This window comes from Mastomys coucha, unplaced genomic scaffold (assembly GCF_008632895.1).
Source record: "Mastomys coucha isolate ucsf_1 unplaced genomic scaffold, UCSF_Mcou_1 pScaffold21, whole genome shotgun sequence".
Taxonomy (NCBI): Eukaryota; Metazoa; Chordata; class Mammalia; order Rodentia; family Muridae; genus Mastomys; species Mastomys coucha.
Window position 1 is genome coordinate 145,018,313 of NW_022196904.1, and position 22,073 is coordinate 145,040,385.

The 22,073-nt window shown below is 37.6% G+C and overlaps 1 protein-coding gene and 1 non-coding gene across 2 annotated transcripts; both read right to left on the reverse strand.

The window, feature by feature from the left end:
- Window positions 1-1,498: 1,498 nt before the first annotated feature.
- On the reverse strand, window positions 1,499-2,570 carry LOC116101106 (olfactory receptor 9I1-like). The gene has a single exon (XM_031384792.1). The coding sequence runs from the start codon at window positions 2,477-2,479 to the stop codon at window positions 1,532-1,534; it is 948 nt and encodes a 315-aa protein (XP_031240652.1). The 5' UTR covers window positions 2,480-2,570; the 3' UTR covers window positions 1,499-1,531.
- A 14,562-nt stretch (window positions 2,571-17,132) lies between these two features.
- Window positions 17,133-17,239, reverse strand: LOC116104174. Its single transcript, XR_004123713.1, has one exon. It is a non-coding gene; the product is annotated as a U6 spliceosomal RNA (small nuclear RNA).
- Window positions 17,240-22,073: the final 4,834 nt, after the last annotated feature.

Consider the following 22,073-nt stretch of genomic DNA (forward strand, 5'->3'; position numbering starts at 1 on the left):
TGCACGCTGGTACAACCACTCAGGAAATCAGTTTGGCAGTTCCTCTGGGAATTGGACATAGTACTACCAGAGGACACAGCTATACCACTCCTGGGCATATACCCAGAATTTCTACAACATGTAATAAGGACATATGCTCTACTATGTTCATAGCAGCCTCACTTGTAGTAGCCAGAAACTAGAAACAACCCAAATGTCCCTCAACAGAGGAGTGGATACAGAAAATGTGGTACATCTACACAATGGAGTACTACTCAGCTATTAAAAACAATGAGTTTATGAAATTCTTAGGGAAATGGATGGATCTGGAGAATATCATCTTGAGTGAGGTAATCCAATCACAAAAGAACACACATAGTATGCACTCTCTGATAAATGGATACTAGCCCAGAAGCTCAGAATACCTAAAATACAATCCACAAACCACAAGAAACTCAAGAAGAAAAAATATCAATGTGTGGATGCTTCATTCCATCTTATAAAGGGGAACAAAATACCCATCTAAAGAGTTACAGAGACAAACTTTGGAGCAGAGACTGAAGGAAGGACAATCCAGAGACTGTTCCACCTTGGAATCCTTTCCATATTCAATCATCAAACCCAGACACTATTGTGGATGTCAACAAGTGGCTGGCTGACAGGAGACTGAAATAGCTGTCTTCTGAGAGGCTCTGACAGTGCCTGACTAATACAGAAGTAGAGACTCACAATCATTCATTGGACTGAACATAGGGTCCCCAATGAAGGAGCTAGAGAAAGGACCCAAAGAACTGAAGGGGTTGCAGCCCTTTAGGATAAACAACAATATGAACTAACTAGTACCCTCAGAGCTCTCAGGGACTAAACCATCAACCAAAGAGCACACATGGTGGGACTTATGGCTCCAGCAACATATGTATAGCAGAGGAGGGTCTAGTAGGTCATCAATGGGAGGAGAGGCCCTTGGTCCTGTGAATGTTTTCTGCCCCAGTGTAGGATGATGCCAGGGCCAGGAAGAGGGAGAGAGTGGGTTTGTGAGCAGGAAGAAGGTGGAGAAAACAGTGTTTGTTTTTTGTTTTTGTTTTTGATATTTTTTCAGAGAGGTAGCCAGGAGAGGAGACATCATTTGAAATATAAAGAAAATATTTAATAAAAAAGTCAGAAAAATTGTCTTTATTTTTCATTATGTAATTATGTACTTTGTATGTGTAAGAGAAGATGGATGGAGAGAGACAATGCACATGGAAGCCAGAAGATTCCCATGAATCTGGAGCTATAGGTAGCAGTCTAGTATGGGTGGTGGGAACTGAATTTGAGTCCTCTTCACAAGCAGGATCCAATCTCAACCACTAAGCCTTCTCTACATCCTCAATAAAAATGTATTTGTGTAAGGAAATGATACAAAACAGTTATTGCTCAAAATCATAGAGCTAATAAAGTTCTAGAAGCCAAACTTACATTTTCTGCTTCAGTGCAATTCTGAGAGCAAAGTCATATATATTAAGAAGATAAAGCAAAGCCCCAACAGATAGAGACTTTGTACGGATGAAGCTTACATCTTACTTTCTTGAGAAGCCTTAATTCTTTTGAAAGCTTTCTTTAGAGCCTCCTTCACTTCCTTGTTCCTCAGGCTATAGATCATGGGGTTCAACATAGGAATCACCACAGTGTAGAATACAGACACAATCTTGTCTTCCCAGAGGGATTTGCCCATATTACCTTTCAAGTACATAAATATAAGTGTTCCAAAAAAAAGAGCCACTGCAATCATGTGAGATGCACAAGTAGAGAAGGTCTTAGCTTTGGCCCCTGCTGTATGAATCTTCAGAATAGCCCAGATAATAAATAGGTAAGATATGAGAATCACTGTAACACTAGTTGTGATGACCAAAAAAGCCAACAGGAAGATCACCTGTTCCCGTAACTTGGTCTCACTACAAGCAAGCTTCAGTAGGGGTGGGAGGTCACAAAAAAAGAAATCAACCTGGTTAGATTTACAGAATGACATGGAAAAAGTACACCCAGTCCGGACCACAGTATTTATCATTGCACCAGAATATGCTGTAGCAACCAGCCCCAAACGAGTCTGTGGTGTCATGGCCATGGCATAAAGTAGGGGGTTACATACAGCCACATAGCGGTCATATGCCATCACAGCCAAAAGGAAACATTCTGTACTAGCATACAAGGTGAAAAAGAAGAACTGGGTAGCACAGCGCTCATAAGTGATAACCATCTTATTATTCCCCAAGGTCTCCAGCAATTGAGGCACAATAACAGATGAGTAGCAAATATCCAGGAAGGACAGATGGCTGAGGAAGAAGTACATGGGTGTTTGGAGCCGAGGGTCACTTTGAATTAACATGATCATGCCCAGGTTTCCAACAATGGTGATGAGATAAAAGACCAAAAACATGAAGAAGAGACCCAACTGTAGCTCTGACCGAAGCTGGAACCCCATGAGAATAAATTCTGTCAACCTGGTGCCATTGTCTGCCATAAAGTCAAGGTCACCTGAGGAAATAAAATAAGAGCAGTAATAAGATATTTCTGGAGATTAGCATGACTACAACCTGCTTGGTTCTCAGTAATGAGCCTCATTTGCAAAACACTTTTCAACTTTCACAAGCTTTCTTTCACTTGAACTAAAAATCCTGTATAGCACAAAATGTTGTGTTATTCCCACTTTTGACTAAAGAATGACAAAGAGATAAAGTGGCTGAGCTCACCCCACAAGGCCTCTTAATTAGGAAACGGGCAAATTGTGATCTAGTGCTAAGTTTCTCAAGGACTTCCAAACCTCTGCAAGTCCACCACTGGAGCTATATATTTACTTCATGTGCAACCAGAAAAAGGTTTCAAAGAAACAATATTGGAATAGTATACATAAAATACTTTTAGACTTTGAACAAGTCCTATAATCTTTCTGGACATTGTGTTTCTCTTTGTTTACTAACATTACAGCACCACAGTCAAAATACTAAATAGAACCTTCAAATAATAAGAGGGACCAACTTACACATCTCTCATCACTAAACCTTCCATGCTAATAATAAACTCCCATACTGATAATTAGGTTACATCTTGAGTTGTTGAACAAAAGCACCAAATAAAAAGCCACAGACAACTCAGATTATAACCTAGGAAATTGATTTATTTTCTCAAATTGATATTAAGTTCCTATTCCTGAAGATAACACATACATAACCCATTGAACACAGAGAAGTCTGTTGCCTATCTAGAAGCTTAACTCCACTGACCAGTGTTCATGATACAGGAAAGAACTCTGCATGCTACTAGAGGAGAAGGTAAATACCATCTCAGCTCAAACCCTTTGATCTACAATAGTGGTATGCCTGTAATAAACATTACTGCAATAGAGGAACAAAAGTTCTGGGACTTATCAACCACTATATGATTGGATTTAAAACACACTCCATGAAAAGGAATCCATACCTGACACTGCTCAGGTGGCCAAAAACCTGAGATCAGGCAGGCTATAGGTATTATGGAAACCAAATGCTACTCTTCTGCTAAAGGAATGTAGCAATAAAATAACCCCTGACAACATTCTACTACACATCACAACACATATATCAGCCAACATCTCAGAAACTTCCTTCTGCAGTAGATAGGAACAAATACAGAGACTGAACCAGTAGATAGGAACAAATACAGAGACAGAGATTGGGAGATCTTGTAACATTTAGTCCTATAAGGGATGTCTCCATCAAATCCCTCCCCTCAGAGATCTGGGACCTCTGAAGAACAAGAGGCAGAAAGATTTTAAGAGCCAGTGGGTACGGAAGACAAAAAAGAAAGAAGGGCGTTTAGACACAAGAGGACTGACACACATGTGAACTCAAACAGATAATAGCAGCATGCACAGGTCTAAGCCAGATGTTCCCAGCACCAAGAAGAATGTAGTCACAACTGCCCATCCCTAACTCAAAACCTATATCCAATAGAGAATGCCTTACAGAGAAGAGCAGTTCCCTCAAAAAGTGTCTCACTGGGTTTATGAAATAGTCCTACATGCCAAATCATTATCAATCATGGAGATGCATGAGTCAAGCCATTCCAGAACTAGTGTACAAAGTTCAATAAGAGATAGAAATGGCATCATAAATTATAATTCTAACAAACATCAGGTTTTCTATGGACAGCAGGACATGACAAGTTCTCTGCCTTTCTATACTTATCATTTGGGGCACTAAAACACTAGAATATGTACAAGTAAAACATTTACTTGTTCTCTCAGTATGAGTGAAATAAAATGTAAATTTTCAAAAAAGCTCATATAGGTTCAGATGAATAACAAAGTAAACTTTGGGGATTAGTAAAAGATGACTTAATGATGGAATAATGGTCAGTGTCTAATGGTTCATCCCCAAATTTAGAATTCTTGTTAATATGATTGTTTTATTTCTTTTAGTATTCTTATGGCATAATCCTTTTTTTTCCAGTTTTCTGAGGCAGGGTTTCTCTGTGTAGCCCTGGTTGTCCCAGAACTAACTCTGTAGACCAGGCTGGCCTCCAACTCAGAAATCTACCTGCCTCTGCATCCAAAGCGCTGGGATTAAAGGTGTGCACCACTAGTGCCTACCATCTTATTTTTATCTTCTCCTGAATCAATAACTTGTTCTGTTTTCAAAAGTTTGTGAAGGTCCAGAGAGGTGGCTCAGGAGTTATATTCACTGCTCTTGCAGAACTGGGCATCCCAGTTCAGTGCCCAGTGCACTTGACAAGCAGTTCAAAGCCTCACAAAAGTTCACCTTCAAGATTACTAACAATTTTTTATATCCTTGGAAGAGAGCTGTATAAATATATACACAGATACATATTTTTTAATTAAATATTTACATTTTACAAAGTCTGTATAATCAAGGGGAAAATAATTTGTATGGAGAGTTGACTCTATTGTCCAGCCAACTCTCTTCCTGACTTCATCAGGCCTACAGCAATAGGAACATCCAGCTTAGATCCTTCCTCACCCACAATTGACCCGCCCATACAAGAAAATGAGCTTAAGTCCAACCTTATAATGATGATACATTACTTTAAAGAGGAATTAATAAGTCTCTTAGAGAAATACAAGAAAGGCCGGGTGGTGGTAGTGCATGCCTTTAATCCCAGCACTTGGGAGGCAGAGGTAGGTGAATTTCTGAGTTTGAGGTCAGCCTTGTCTACAGAATGAGTTCCAGGATAGCCAGGGCTACACAGGGAAACCCTGACTCAAAAAACCAAAAAAAAAGAAAAAAAAAAGAAATACAAGAAAATACAATTAAACATGTGAAGGAAATGAATAAAACTATTCAAGGCCTAAAAGGCAAAATAGAAGCAATAAAGAAAACACAAACTGAGGGAACCCAGGAGGTGGAAAACCTAGGGAAGAAAACAAGATATGTAAGCATCATCAACAGAATAAGAAATGGAAGAGATAATCTCAGGCATAAAAGATACAATAGAAGAAATTGATACTTCAGTCAAATCAACCGAACAACTCTCTATACAATGATCACTGGGTCAGGGAAGAAATCAAGAAAGAAACTGAAGACTTTCTAGAATTCAAAAAAAATAAAGACACAACATATTCACACTTTTGGGGCACAATGAAAGCAGTATTTAGAGGAAAGTTTATAGCACTAAGGGACTTTGTAAAGAAATGAGAGAGATCTCATACTAGCAACTTAACAGCACACCTGGAAGCTCTAAAACAAAAAGAAGCAAACTACCACAGATGAGTAAATGCCAAAAAAATAGTCAAATTCAGTGTTGAAATCAATCAATTAAAAACAAAGAAAATAATACAAAGAATCAACAAAACCATGAGCTGGTTCTTTGAGAAAATCAATAGTATAGACAAAATTCCTTACCTAAACTAACTGAAAGGAAAAAGAAACAGCATCCAAATTAACAAAATCAGAAACAAAAAGAAAGACACAACAACAGACACTGAGGAAATTCAAAGAATTATTAGTTATTACTTCAAAACCTGTACTCCACAAAATGGAAAATCTAAATGAAATAGATAATTTTCTAGTTAGATACCACTTTCTCATGTTAACTCAAGGTCAGAAAAAACATTTGAATAGTCCTATAACATCATTAAAAATCTTCTAACCAGAAAAATTCCAAGTCCTTATAATTTTAGTCCAAAATTCTACCAGACTTAGAGGAAGAACTAATATCAACATCCATCCCTCAAACTATTCCACAAATAGAAACATAAGGAAGGTTGCTAAATCCATTCTATGAAGCCAGTCATCCTGAAACCTAAGCCACATAAAGACTCAACAAAAAGGTGAATTTCAGACCAATTCTTGTTATGAATATCATTGCAAATATACTCAATAAAGTACCCTCAACTGAATCCAAGAACACAACAAAATATCATTCACTTTGACAAAGTAGGCTTCATTTAAGTGATTCAGGAAAGATACAAAAACCCATCAATGTAATCCACCATGTAAAAAACTGAAAGAAAAAAACTCACATGATCATGCCATTAGATACTGAAAAATCTTTTCAGGAGATGCAAAACCCCTTCATGTTAAAGGTCTTGGAGAGATCCGGGGTACAAGATGGATATATAAAAATAATAAAAGCAATAAACACCAAACCAATAGCCAACATCAAACTAAATGGAGAGAAATTTAAAGGAATTCTACTAAAACCAGGGACAAGACAAGGCTGCCCACACTCCTTATGTCTATTCATCTAGTGTTCGAAGTTCTAGCTATACAACCAACTGAGATCAAGGAGATACAAACTGGAAAGGAAGAAGTCAAAGTATCGCTATTCACAGATGATATGATATTATACATAAATGACTCCTTAAATTCTACCAGAGAATTCCTACACCTTAAAAAAACCTTCAGCAAAGTAGCTAGATATAAAATAAACTAAAATCAAAATCAGTAGCCTTTCTTTATACAAATGATTATCAGTCTAAGAAAGAAATTAGGAAAACAACACCTTTCAAAGTAGCCACAAGTAATATAAACTATCTTTGTGTAATTCTAAGCACATGATAGACCTGTATGACAAGAATGTGAAGACTCTAAACAAAGAAATTAAACAATATATCAGAAAATGGAAAGATCTCTAATTCTCCTGGATTAGTATGATTAAAATACTAAAAAAAGTCATCTTACCAAAAGCAATCTAAAGATTCAATGCAATTCCCATCAAAATTCTAACACAATTCTTTACAGACCTGAAAGAGCAATTCTCAATTTCCTATGGAAAAACAAAAAAAAACTAGGATAGCTAAAAATATTCTGTAAAATAAAATAAATCCTTTAGTTATCAAGCTGTAGTACAAAAGAAAAGTGAAAAAAAAAAAACCTTGCATGGTGTTAGTATAACAACAAACAATTTGCTCAATGGAATAGAATTGAACACCCAGAAATAATAAGCCCACACACCTATTTGACAAAGAATCCAAAACCAAACAATGGAACAATGACAGCATCTTCAACAAATGGTGCTGGTCTAACTGTATATATGCATGTAGAAGAATGCAGTATTATGTTTATTATCCTGCACAAAACTCAAGATAAAGTGGACTAAAGATCTTGTACTGGCTGGTTTTGTGTGCCAACTTGACACAGGCTGGAGTTATAACGGAGAATGGAGCTTCAGTTGGGGAAGTGCCTCCATGAGATTCAGCTGTGGGGTATTTTCTCAATTAGTGATCAAGGGGATAAGGCCCCTTGTGGGTGGTGCCATCCCTGGGCTGGTAGTCTTAGGTTCTATAAGAGAGCAGGCTGAGCAAGCCAGGGGAAGCAAGCCAGTATGGAACATCTCTCTATGGCCTCTGCATCAGCTTCTGCTTCCTGACCTGCTTGAGTTCCAGTCCTGGCTTCCTCTGGTGATGAACAGCAATGTGGAAGTGTAAGCTGAATAACCCTTTTCTCCCCAACTTGCTTCTTGGTCATGATGTTTGTGCAGGAATAGAAATTCTGACTAAGACAGATCTCAACATAAAAACAGACACACTAAGTCTAATAGAAGAGAAATTGGGAAACTCCCTTCATTGGTACAGGAATCAAATTCCTAAACAGAACACAAATATCTCAGTCTCTAAGATCAACAATTAATAAATGAGACCTCAAAAAACTGAAAAGCTTTGCAAGGGAAAGGACATCATCAATAGGACAAAATGGTAGACTACAGAATGTGAAAAGATATTCACCACTTTGACAACTGACAGAGAACTAGCATCCACAATATGTAAAGGGCTGAATAAACTGGACATCAACAAACCAAACAACTCAATTGAAAACTAAAATGGTCCACAGAGTTAAACAGAATTCTCAACAGAGGAATCTCTAATGGCTGAGAAGAACTTAGCGAAATGTTCAATGTACTTAGTCATTATAGAAATATAATCAAAATAACTCTGTGCTTCCATCTTATACTCATCAGAATATCTAAGATCAAAGACTCAAGTAACCACACATGCTGATGAGGATGTGGAGCAAGGAGAACATTCCTTCAATGCTGGTGAGAATGCACACTTCTAAAACCACTATGGAAATCAATTTTGCAGTTTCTCAGACAATTGGCAATAGTTCTACCCCAGGGCCCAACTATAGTATACTGACCATATACCCAAAAGACACCCCACTATAGCACAATGACAGTTGCTCAACTGTGTTCATAGAAACTTTATTCATGATAGCCAGAAACTTCAAACAACCTAGGTGTTCCTCAACTGAAGACTGGATAAAGAAAATGTGGTATATCTACACAATGGAATTGTACTCAACTATTAAAAATAAAGACATCATGAAAGTTGCAGGCAAATGAATGAAACTAGAAAATATCATCCTAAGTGAGGTAAATCAGACCCAGAAAGAAATGTATGGCATATGTTCACTTATAAGTTCACAATAGCCGTAAAGTGCAGGGTAAGCATGCTACAATCCAGAGACCCAAAGAAACTGAGTAAAATGAATGGCCCAAAGGAGGATGTGTAAATCCCATTCAGAGGGAAAAACAATGAAGTCATAAAAAGTGGATTGAGAAATTCTGTGTCTGTGGGTGAGGGGGTAAAGAGGAGAATGGGAATGCAGATCAGGTGCGGGGGTGAGGGAGCAGGAAAGAGCTGGGAGAATGGATATGGGGGAGGAGGGCGCAGCATCTCTGGGACTAGCTGGAGACCTGGTAAATGGAAGGCTCTGAGGAGTCTATGGATGACCTTCGCTGACATTCCTACCAGCAAGAGATATGGAGACTGAAATGGTCACCTCTATTAGCTAGGCAAGACTCCCAGTGGAGGGAGGGAGGAGGACATTAACCCATCCACATAACTTTAAACCTAAAATTTGTCCTGACTACAATATGCACAGGGATAAACCTGGATAGAGACCCAACCCTGATATTATTAATGATACTCTGCCATTCTTCTAGACAGAAATCTATCATAACTCTCTCCTGAGAGGTTTCACCCAGAAATGCATTAAAACTTATACAAAGACCCACAGCCAAACATCAGGCAGAGCAGTAGGAGAATTGTGGAAGAGTAGGGGATAGAAGTACATGACCTGGAAGGGTCAAGGACACCATAAGACTTATGGAGTCAACTAACCTGGACTCATAGGGGCTCACAGAGACTGAACTACCAACCAAAGGAGCATGCAGGGCTGAATTTAGATCTTCCTAAACACATTTGTAGCAGATGTACAGCTTGCTCACGTGGGCCACCTAACAATTGAAGCAGAGGATGTCTCTGACTTTATTGCCTGCCATTGGATCCCATTCTCCTAACTGGTCTGCCTGGTTGGGCCTCAGTGGGAGAGGATGCTTTAGTGCTGCTGGGACAGATGTTCCAGGGTAGGCTGATACACAAGGAAGCCTTTCCCTTCTATGAGGAGGAGAGACTGCAATGGTGGGAGGAATTCATAAGGGCGAGACTCAGAAGAGAGGAGGTAAATGGACTATAAGAATGTAAAGTGGACTGACTTGGCCATCCTCTGCTATACATATGCTGTTGGAGTCATGAGTCCCACCATGTGTAGTCTTTGGTTGGTGGTTTAGTCCCTGGGAGCTCTGAGGGTACTAGTTAGTTCATGTTGTTTTTCTTCCTAAGGAGCTTCAAACCCTTCAGCTCCTTGGGTCCTTTCTCTAGCTCCTTCATTGGGGACCCTGTGCTCAGCCCTTGGCCCTGTGAAGGTTCTATGCCCCAGTAGGGGAATGCCAGGGCCTGGAAGTGGGAGAGAGTGGGTTGGTGAGCAGAAGGAGGAGGGAGGAAACAGGGTAATTTTCTTTGTTTTTTAGGTTTTTATTTTATTTTATTTTATTTTTTCTTTTTTTTGGAGGGGAAAATATCTAATAAAAATGAAAAAAAAAGAATTTAAAGTGGATAAATAAATAAATAAATTATTGAAAAAAAAGTATTTTGCTACTACCACCCAATCAATATATACTTTTATGAGGATAAAAATCATTTTAATAAATAAGATTTTATGTTTAAATGTTAAATGGATATATTTTGTCAGAACAAAAAAACTGAAAGGTTTTTATGAGATGTAAAAGTCTGACCAAGTTTTTTAATGTATATAAGAAGGCTTAAAAATCATATATATTAAAATGTATAAGCTCTAAGAACAATTTAAAATAATGGCATTCTGCATTTATCCAGTGAAAATTTATTCATCATATATCAGACTTCTTCAAATGTTTTGAAGAAAACAACAAAGATCCATGTATTCATGGATCTGTTGGTCTGAACAAAACCATACATATACAGCATATATTTTACAAAGTGAATGAGTATCTTTATCTTGACATAAGATCCTAAGTTCTGTTGTGTTGGGAATTAAGAGTCAAAATGAAGTAAGATTTTTTAATATCATTTATAAGGGGAGATGGGCTGGTGTTTAATGGAAGTCTCATTCGCTTCAGAATAAAGATAACTTTGAAATGACCAGCCTAATTTGTATTCTGTTTCTATAGTTTTCACTGAGAGGGAGAAAGTATCTCACTGTGAAGCCCAGGCTGTTTTCAAACTTACTATGTCACCAAGCTGGCCTTGCACTCCTTATTCTCTAGTCTCTGTTCCCAAGGCTGACACACGGGAATGTATGTATCATGACACCTGTCTGCTCAGCCTTTTTTATCTCTAAAACCATCTCTACTAATCAACACATTGAACAGGAAGAGGTACCCTCAAATCCTACAGTCCAAAATAAAGCCAACTCTGTCTTCAAATTCACTAGTGTTTCATTAACAATAATAATGACTAACACTTGATTATTCACTGTGATAAGTACTGTTGCAGATATTCTCTATAAATTGCCTCATTTACTTCTTAATATTTTCCAGCACAGTACACTTTCTTATTACCTTTATTTATAGACTGACAAACAGGAGTGTGCAGTGATGCTACAACATGACTTAAGCCACCCACTAAGCAGGTATTGAAGTCTCACCGTATCAGCCTGCAGGATTACACTTCCATTCACTGTTCCATTGTTCACAAACATGGTAATACTGAGCATTACCATACAGTAAGTGCATTACTCTTCTAGTGACTGCGCATACATTAACTTCTAATACTTAAGGAGGGAGGTGGTATCAATTAAACTCTAAAGTTCTGACAGATGTCTCCAATTCTGAGCTGAAAATATTGCATAGGTTTGCCCTCATGTAACATCACCTTTCTTTGCACATCTATAATCAAAGAGATGACTAGAACTGTCCTCAGAGGAAACTCCTTTATTTCACAAAGTAAATACTTAGTGAAGAATCTTCTCCTGAGACCTTCTGCCCCAAACAACTACAAAACAAATGTCATTTGAATGGCCTTGTCCTGGTCCTTACTCCTATCTGCCTAAAGATGTTCTCTCTCCCACTCCCCATTTTTAATTTATTTTATCTTACTACATGTTTTGCATTTTATAAGCTGTTTAAGTATTTTTGGAAGGATGTATTAATGAGTAAATAAATAAAAAATGAAATTGTTATTGTGTTTGCTGAATGCCAGTATAATCAGAATAATCAGCTCTGTCAGCATCAGACCAGCCTCTGCATTCCAACCTATGTTGAGTAAAGTAAATGTTGAAGAAAATGAGAGAAAAGCTAATTTTTGTGTCTCTTACCAAAATGGCTTTGCAATATTCTCCTCTCCTTGAAAAACATCAGTTAAGGATTTCTTTTTCCTTATTAAACTGCAAGAGTAATAATAACAACAGTGGTAATACTAACAATTGAAAGGGTTAATTTTGATTTAGCACCTACTATGGATCCTAATTATTTTTCTTTAAAATTCTTAGTTATTAGTGTTTGGAGGTGAGAGTCTGGGATGTTCTATAGACACCAAATTTATTTTTAAAAAATCTATATGTGTGCTGGATACCTGAATAGAAGACAACAACCATTAAACAATATTTAATTAAAAAAATATTACCAAAGGTCCCTGCGGAATGAGTTCTGTAAAGATAACCCACAAACTGATTCAATCCACCCATACTAACCAATGCATAGATGATGGGGAGAAATGCGAATATTCGGAAGAGAAAGTGGAAAACTTGAGATCACTAGGCATTGCTACTACAACCAGTTTCTGAAAATTTTAAGCAAGGGCTAGCTAGATGCCTTAGCAGGTAAAGATGCTTACTGACAAACCTGATGACCAGAGTTCCATACCCAAGGCCCACATAGTAGAAGAAAATAACCAGATCCTGAAAGTTCTCCTCTGAACTCCACACATATTTGGTGATATATGAGCCACTTCCTCTGAAATACACAAATAAATACAATGTAACTTAATTCAAAATTATAATTACATGGTCCTTCTCTTAGAGACAGAGTACATCAGGATACACCATGAACAAAGGCAAGGTAGATAGAGAGATTGCTCTCTGTTAAGGGCACACATGACTCTAGCAGGGGATCTGAGTTTTGTTTTTATTATCCACATCAACTGGTCTTCAATTGCCTGTAACTCCAGCTCTGGGGGATCTGACATCTCTTCTGGCCTCACTTAGCATGCCACTCACAGGTTTACATCGATACATACACATACATGCATAATTAAAAACAAAATAAATATATTTTTAAAAGAACAGTAGGGAGAGAGGCCTCTAATACATACATGCCTGAGTATAGTCTGAGTATCCTAATCATCATGTCTATTTTGGAGTGGCTAAAAAAATGTTTTTTAGTATTTGGATATTTCTCAATGGCTGCCGAATGTCAAAGGAGCTGCAAAATATTGTAAATACAACCCCCCTTCCATGGAATGCCCTGTCTGAATTCATAAATTGGTCCAAAATAGTTTTTATTTATAAATGGAATATCCAGTTAACTTCCTAATAGCTAAGAGTATGGAAAACAAAGTTATACCATAAAATCTCTGTGTGGGAAGAAGAGCCATGGCTGAGTGGGGTCACAGAAAAAAAAATCAAGTAAGTAAACAAACAAACAAACAAACAACAAACTCTGGTCTTTAAATTGCTTGCTGAGAGTGAGCACACAGAACACTGAAACATCAGTGTCCTATTTTTGAATCCCACACCTGGAATTGCTGATTTGAAGAGAGACAACAGAAGAAAGTTATCTTTAATGCCATTTGAACCCTCCAGCCTCCATTACACAGAGCAAAGTCACACTTTCCATCCATGGTGTTCTGTTACTCAATTGTTCATGAAAAGAAGAAACACTTCATTTCTGAGCCTTGAGCAGCAAGTAACTTTAACTAGACTATTCTTCCATGAACATCAGTCATGTTTTACCAAGGCTCACGGCCTCATGTTTTGCATGAGTATATGATGTACTTACATACAAATATGCTTGTGGGTATGCATGTAAGGTGCAGGTGCATATTTATACAGGTCCATGTGGAAGTCAGATACTCTTCAATGTTTCTTTCAGTCACTTTTCACTTTATTGATTGAGGCATGGTCACTCACTGGACTCAGAGTTCACAAATCCAACTGCCCAGCGAACTCCTTTACCTGAGGATTCTACCTCTGCGTCCCAAGTTCTAGAATTGCCACTGGCCATCATGCTTTCCACTTTAAGCTCCAGTCCTTACATTTGAACAATAAATGCTTTATCCACTAAGCCTCCTCACAGTTTAATTTTTATAAAATACAATAGTGAACACACCTGTGATATATAATTACACATGCTGGAAAAGCTGATAAAGACATAAAACAAGTGGATACAGATGATTGTCCTTCTCCCTCTGTTCTTACAATCAAATTGGCAGCACCTGCCTGTATTGACATAAAGGTGAAAGAGGGTAACAAAGTATGAGGCAGCATGTTGAGGTTTTAAATTGTGAAAAACAGGGCAAATCTCTACACTATCCTGAAACAGATTAAGATAGGGGTGAAATTGGTCTCTAGTCAAGAGATGCAAGGATGTGTAGATGGATTATTGAGTAAAGTGCTAGTCTCACATCTGAAGGTTATTGTTCCACCTTCCTACATTCAGAGAGATGAAGTACATTACCACCTCTACTCCAATTGAGAAAAAGGAGGTCTTGCAATGAAGATGGTTTTGTCCAGATACAATCAACCAATTGGAATATCTAGAATAACCATACTCCTAGGTCTCCTGCAGCCCAAGACATTTTTCCAATGCTTAGCTGTGACTACTTTCAGAGTCTTAGCACAATGCCTCTGCTCCCAAAGCTATCAATGTCCATACTTCTCAGAAAATGAAAGAAGCAAATAACTTCATTCTGTCAGGAGTGGTGGTAAAACAAGGAACAGTGGTGGTGTGAAGTACTACATAGGGAAAGCCAAATTATCATGAAATAGGTGTCAGTCCTCCTTAGTTCAACCTTCTTCACTTTAACACTCTTATCTCCTTAGAGTTTCTGTCAAAACCAGAACCTATATGACTAGTTTCTAGAGGGCCCATCTCAGTTCTCTAAACCTTGGTGGGCAAGCTAAACTCACAAAGTAGTTTCATGGCCTACATTGATATGAGATTTGCCCTCTACCCAGACTACAAACCCTAGTGAGCATCACTAGCAACCCATTTCTAGACAGACAGCACCCCTTTCTGACTAGACATATTTATGGAACCCCAACAATTCCAAGGATAAAAAAAATATTGTAAAAAAAGGTTTTATTTTGCCACCTATCTAGAGTCTCTACTTCTCTTTTTAACCTTGAGGCCATCACATTGAATTGTTCCCAATACTATTAAACTGTACAAGTTTCTCAGAGATTCAACAAGAATCCATAAACCGCCTCTCACCTTTCTGTATAACTTCACCATTTGATCTCAGGTCTTCAAATACTAAAAACAATAACGAAAAACTAGTGTGAGAACAGTTATCAGCTACAGATGAGGGCCAAAAATCAGTGCCAGGCATACTTGCAAGCCACAAGAAGATGATATTTCATTTTGACACTGTTTTCCAAAGAACAAAACGAAAAGCCTATTTTAGATTCAAGGAAAGCAAGTCTCATGTTGTCTAGAACATTCAAAATCTAGGCTACAATTTACTCTCTCTGAACTATAGCCACACTCACCAAAACCAAATGTTCCTGTCAAATACAGGAGGCCCTGTGAATTGGGAAGAATCTGGTATCTAACTGGGTCTTTGAGAAGAAATAAGCAGCTTTGGCATTTGCAGCCCCAGCATACACAAGCACTTGCTAATACGTATGGGACTTCTACTCTATCCTGGCCTGGACTCTTCATCCCAGCAAGGCAATTAGAAGACTGGGGCTAGGGGATTACCCTGAGTAGAGTTTCTAATCAGGCCCTGAGCTTCTAATTAGGATTTTCTCAGATCTCAGAAGAAAGACACTTCAGAAAAAGTCCTATACATTATCAATCTAAATTCTTCTCCAACCAACATTTACCCTATTCACAAGCCCCACCATGATTCAATCTCATTTTGAGGAAGAGAGAGAATCTTCTGTGATTTGCTTTCTGAGGACTTCTCAGCAATCTAAACTGACTTACCAATTTCATGTATGTGATGTACATGAATTAATTTGGCTATAGAAAAATCCTAGCAGCCTGCTTACTCAGTTATTCAACTAATATTTAATTGTCAATATGTAAAGTATATAGGAACAACATGTGGCATACCATATTAAATTAATCTATATAAACCGAACAAGTTCTGAAAAAAATCCTTGAAGGCAGATCCTACTATTATATTCTACAAATAAATAAGTTGAAAGGCAGAGTGATGTAATACCCATTAATGGTTTAACAAAGAGCTGAAAAGCTCAAGAGCACTACCTGTTCTTTCCAGAATACCAGAAACCCACATTGTTCCAGGAGAGCTGAAACTGTCTTCTGGCCTCCAAGGGAACTGCAAACATAAGATGTACACACATACGTATCAGCAATTCACTCACACCCTTGAACAAACTCTGTTTTTGAAAAGAACACCTAAGACTGGAACCAGGTCCTGGCTTTGGGTGCCTATAGCCACTATGCTATGTACTTCCTTATATCATTTTGTTGAAATTAATGAAATTATTAGTAAACTTCAGTGATGCTCAAGGTATAAAGGAAAAAGATACATCTCAATAAAACCCTGTTCTAAAAAGCAATGTGCCCTTGACATTGCACTGTTGAAATGAGTTGTATCATGCTATTCTCCCTGCTGTCTCACACCAAACACCCTTCCTTTGAAATGATATCACTTTACTCTCTGGCCTTCTGCAGTTACTTGAGGATATGTACTTACATCTTCAGATTTGGAGATAGGAGATGGTGCCTCCAATGAGAAAGAGCATGTGACATTTGTCTTTATACAATCGTATCACCACACTCAATTTAATCCTTTTTAGGTCCATCCATTTACCTGAAAAGTTCATATTTTCATTTTTCTTTTTAGCTAAATAGTACTACATAATCTTTATGTACCACATCTTTCATTAGCCGTTCATAGGTTGGAGGACATTAAAGTTCTTTCCATTTTCAAGCTATTGTGGATAAGGAAGAATTGAACATGCTGAGCAAGAATCTGTGGGGTAGGACATCTAATCATTTGAGCATATGTCAGGGACTGATATGTCTGAGTCATATGATAGACTTATTTTTACCTTTTTGAAAATTTTTTATATTGATTTCTATAGGTAGTCCCACCTGATTATAATCCTACCAACAGTCAATTGGGGTTCCAGTTTCCCTGAAACCTCTCCAGCATTTTTTTTTAAAAAAATATGGAACACTTCACGAATTTGCGTGTCATCCTTGCGCAGGGGCCATGCTAATCTTCTCTGTATCGTGCCAATTTTAGTATATGTGCTGCCAAAGCGAGCACTTCTCCAGCATTTATTGTTAACTATTTTGTTGATCTTTTACCTGAGGTAGGATGGAATCTCAAATTTGTTTTGATTTGTAATTCCTTATTGACATAAATCAGCAGTTCGCAATCTACAAATAGAATTTTGAGAAACTCTTATTATTCCCTCAATATTTCAGCTCCTCATTCATCTACATTTTCCTCAATACTCTAGGACAGGAGTGGACTGCATGTCTCACTGAATCTTTGGTTTAATGACATTTTTTTAAGAGTGTTTGTTGTATGTATATATCATATCAAATATATTTATGTGTATATTATATATATACATATATATATATGTATATATATAATCACAAAACTGTGGTGTAAATTTGGAATACTCTCTCACATACCCTCAGAGCATACTCAACTTGTGAGACTCAACCTCTTTGAGTCTAGAATAAACATTTTACAAGGGCTGCATAACAGATATCCTGTGTATAGGATACGTACATTTTAATTCATAATAGTAGAAATTATAATTAAAAAGTACAAATTAAAATAATTTTATGATTTGGATACACCAGACCATGAAGGATTATGTGATAAGTGCTGCAGCATTAGGAAGATTGAGAAGCACTGCTATAGCTGATGAACACTTTTGAGAAATCTCTTAGCCATTTTTTTTCTTTTAAGATCTTTCTATTTAGGGGCTGGAGAGATGGCTCAGTAGTTAAGAGCACTAAATGCTCTTATGAAGGTCCTGAGTTCAAATCCGAGCAACCACATGGTAGCTCAGAACCATCCATAATGAGATATGATGTCCTCTTCTGGTGTGTCTGAAGACAGCTACAGTGTACTTACATATAATAAATAAATAAATCTTAAAAAAAAAAAAAGATCTTTCTACTTAGATCTCAGGCCCAGTTTTTGAATGAGTCGTCAATTGTTTTTATGATTCTTTGTTTTTGGTCTTTTTGTGAGTTGTTTGTATATTCTGGTTATCAATATTCTGCCAGATGTAAAGGTGTTAAAGATTGTCTTACTGTCTGCAGGCTTTGTCTTCACCCTACTGATGGTTTCTTTATTTTTACAGGAGCTTTTGAGTTTTACCAAGTCCCAGTTCTTAACTGTTGACTGTGATTCTTCTACAAATGGAGTCCTATCAAGGAAAATTTTTCCTGCACCTACATCATGTCAGGTACGGCCTTTCTTTTCTTCTAGAAGCTTCAGTGTGTTGAGTTGCATGTTTAAGTCTTAGATCCATTTGGAGTTAGTTTTACACAGGTCTACATATGCAAATATCTAATTTAATTTTCTACATGTGGATATCCAGTTTTCCCAGCATCATTTAATAAAGATACTTTCTTTCTTCCAGCATTGAATCTCTATTTCTGTATTTACTATATTTATTTATCCTTAAATTTAAGTTTTATTTCATTGTGTTAAGAAATGATGAAGAAAATGATTTTAATCATTTTGAATTTATGAAGATTTTTTTGTGTGTCCCAGGATGAAGTCTATTTTATAAAAACATTAGTGAACTGCTAAGTAGAATGTGTATTCTTTGGTGTTTGGGTAAAACATTATGTAGATATCTGTGATGCCCATCTGATTGTAGTATCACTGAGTTCTGATAGTCCTGTTTATTTTTGTCCATATTCTCTGTCTACTGAAATCATCTATTAGGTTGATATAAGTCTGTGTCTTTAAATCAAGTAATACTTTTTTTAAAAAAATTGGGCAATCTATAGTTTAGTACATAAATGGTTACACTAGTAATATTGACTTGGTTACCCTCTATTAGAGTGAAGTGTCTCTTTATGTCAGACATTAGGGTAGTGATACCTACTTGATTCCTAGTGTCATTTGACTGGAGTAGTTTTGATCATTACTGTTTTACTATCCTTGAAACTAAAATGTTATCTTGCAGAAAGCAATAGATTTTGTTTCTTTTCTTTTTAAAAATAATATTTTCCTAATCACACTTACTTCCCATTCCTTTTGTGTCCATCTTCGCAATCCCTTGAGATGGACCCCCACAACAAATATTCAAAAGTTCAACTTGTGTTGTCCATATGAGTATTAAAGCATGGTTAAACTCCCAGTGATATGCTCCCTAAAGAAAACTGAGTCCTTCTCCATGTGCATAATCATCAGAAACAATCACTTATGAACAACTACACCTCAACATCCCTATAACTGATTTTGGGAGTTCTATTTGATGGCTTCCATTTTTTAGACTATTACTTTAGGGGTGGTTAGGGGACTGGCTTGCAGTTGTCACAGAAGCCAACCATGTCCCTCTTTTGCAGTTGTGCATCTACAGTCATCAATATTGCAGCCACTGTAGTCCTTGCTCTCTACATTCAGCTGGAGATCATATCATGGCATCCTCATGGTTTCAGTGACAGCACAGACCAGGAACATGTTCCTGGGCTTCAGTAGGACCATGGAGCCACCAAAGGCCCTTGGAGGCACCATGAACCACTAAAACCACCATGACACTGGCTACAGCAAAGACTATGTATATCCATATTGCTTTTGGTTGTAGCAAGGGTCCTGCACATCAACACAGACCCTGGGTTTAGTAGGACCTCCAATCCAGACACAGCCCCTAGTGGTTGAAAGAACCTGAACATCATCATAGTCACAGGAGGCAGCACCAGACACCCACATCCATATTTCCCCTGAGAACAGCAGAGCCATGAACATGTATTTAGGCTGCTGATTAGACCACAGACATCTGCACAAAGTTAAGTGGTAACATGGGCCACACATATCAATGCAGTCCCCAGCCATATCATGACCACTGATCCATACCCATGGCCTTCAGTGGTATCAAGGCCCACTGTTATCCTTCAAGAGATATAACCCAGGAAGTGAACCAATCCTCAACTTAGTTTCTATCATTGCCCAGAGCCATGTTGATTTCCGGCCTGGGCAACATTTTCATGGGCTGGGTCTACACATGTGTAAACTGCAGACTGTGTACACCACCTTGGCAACAACATCAGGCGATGGCCTGTTCCACAGTTTCACCTCAGCAATCTCTCACACCTGTCACTACAATCCTATCTTGTGTTCTGACTCTCCTCCCAGCTATCTTTGCCATCTTTTCTACCTCTCCATAGCATATTCATTCAAACTAGTGGCCATGGCTGGTGTGTTAGCTTGGACCCACATGAGGAGTGGGCAGAGTAGGCTTCAGGTGGTCCAGCTTCCATTGTCCTGCAAAATTTTTTGATCCATTTGACTCAGCCTCTGCCTTTTGATTGAGGAACTTAGGCCACTGATCTTTAAAATTTTGAAATTTCTTTGCTAGTTCTGATCATCATGTTGATTTTTGGTATTATTGTTACCATTGCCAGTAGTATTTTGTGTTTTAATAGATATTTCTTTTCATTCTGCTATATGCATTCCTCTTTTAAGCTTGAAACAGTGTTTTCTGCATTTTCTTCAAGAATGGGTTGTTACATATAAAATTTGTAGGCTGCTTATGTTGTGGCAAGTTTTTCTTTCTTTTTTCAGTTCTGGCATATAGTTTTGCTAAGTATATTAGTCTAAGTGAGCCATCATAACCTTTTATGCTTTCCCATGAAAATCAGTAGTTAAGAAAATTTACACTACAGATATACCTACAGGAAAATCCTACAGATGTGTACTTTCAACTAGGAGTTCCACTTCCAAAATTATTCCAGCTTGTGTTGAGTTAGAATAAAAATATCCAGGAGAGCAATAAATGTTACAGAATCACTCATTTTTATAAATTCCTCAACATATATTTAGAAATGGTTCATTATTTCATATTCTCCTATTCTTCTCTACTATGTCTCAATTTCCACTCAAATTTGTATATAATGTAGGAAAAACTTAAATCAGTAGACACAGTCATACCAAAGACTTATTTTGGAGAATAAAAGCAAGTATTATCCAAATGCTCAGTGGAATTCCCTAAATGACTAGGATTACTGGTCTATGGTTGTTTTTCTTCTTTGAAATACTACTCTGTCATCGGGCATCTGCAATTATAAAACAGGAATGAGGAGGAGGAGGAGGAAGAGGATGAGGAGGAGGAAGAGGAAGAAGAGAAAGAGGTGGAGGAGAAAAAAGGAGGAGGAAAGAGAAAGAGGGAGGGAAAGATTGAAACTGCCTAGGTTGATGCCCATTGTCCTCTTTGAGATTTTTTTTCTTCTGGAAGAGCAGTGGCCAATATTAGTGACTGGCTTAAAGCAAAATAGGACAGAGGGTAAGTCCACTGAAAGAGAACACTTGTTAGAGGAAAGCAAGAAATATTATTCATAAGTGCATTGAGGAGTTAGTACTAACCACAAAAGAACAACTATAGTATTGTAGAAAACAAGGTCAAATTTTGTGTTTTTATTCATTCTTTGACAATTTCTTACATTGAAATTTGACTATATTCATCCCCAATTGTTTCATGATTCACTCTACCTCCTTAATTCTCCCAGCTTTTGTCCTTTTCATTAATGTAATAACACATTGAGTAAGAAAATTGTCTCTTCTTCAGAATTTTTCAGTTATTGGTAGAGGGTTTGGATAATTTAAATGAGAATGGCTCCCATACTCTTATATATTGGGAATGTTTGATTCCAAGCTGGTAGACTGCTTAGGAAGAAATAGGAGGTATGACCTTGTTAAGAAGGTGTTTCACTAGGGATGGACTTTGAGGTTTCAAAGGCTAGTACGAGGACAGCCTCTCTCCTCTTTGCCTCCTGCTTGTGAATCAGATATAAGCTCTAGCTACTGCTCCAGAACCAAGGCCAATGGCTTGTCACCATACTATCTGCCATAACTCTCATGAACTCACTGTCTGAAACTATAAGCAAGCCCCAATTAAATGCTTTCT

Bases quoted from the DNA above. Each gene is read 5' to 3' on its own strand.
- LOC116101106 (XM_031384792.1), bottom strand. From the start codon at position 2,479: ATGGCAGACAATGGCACCAGGTTGACAGAATTTATTCTCATGGGGTTC.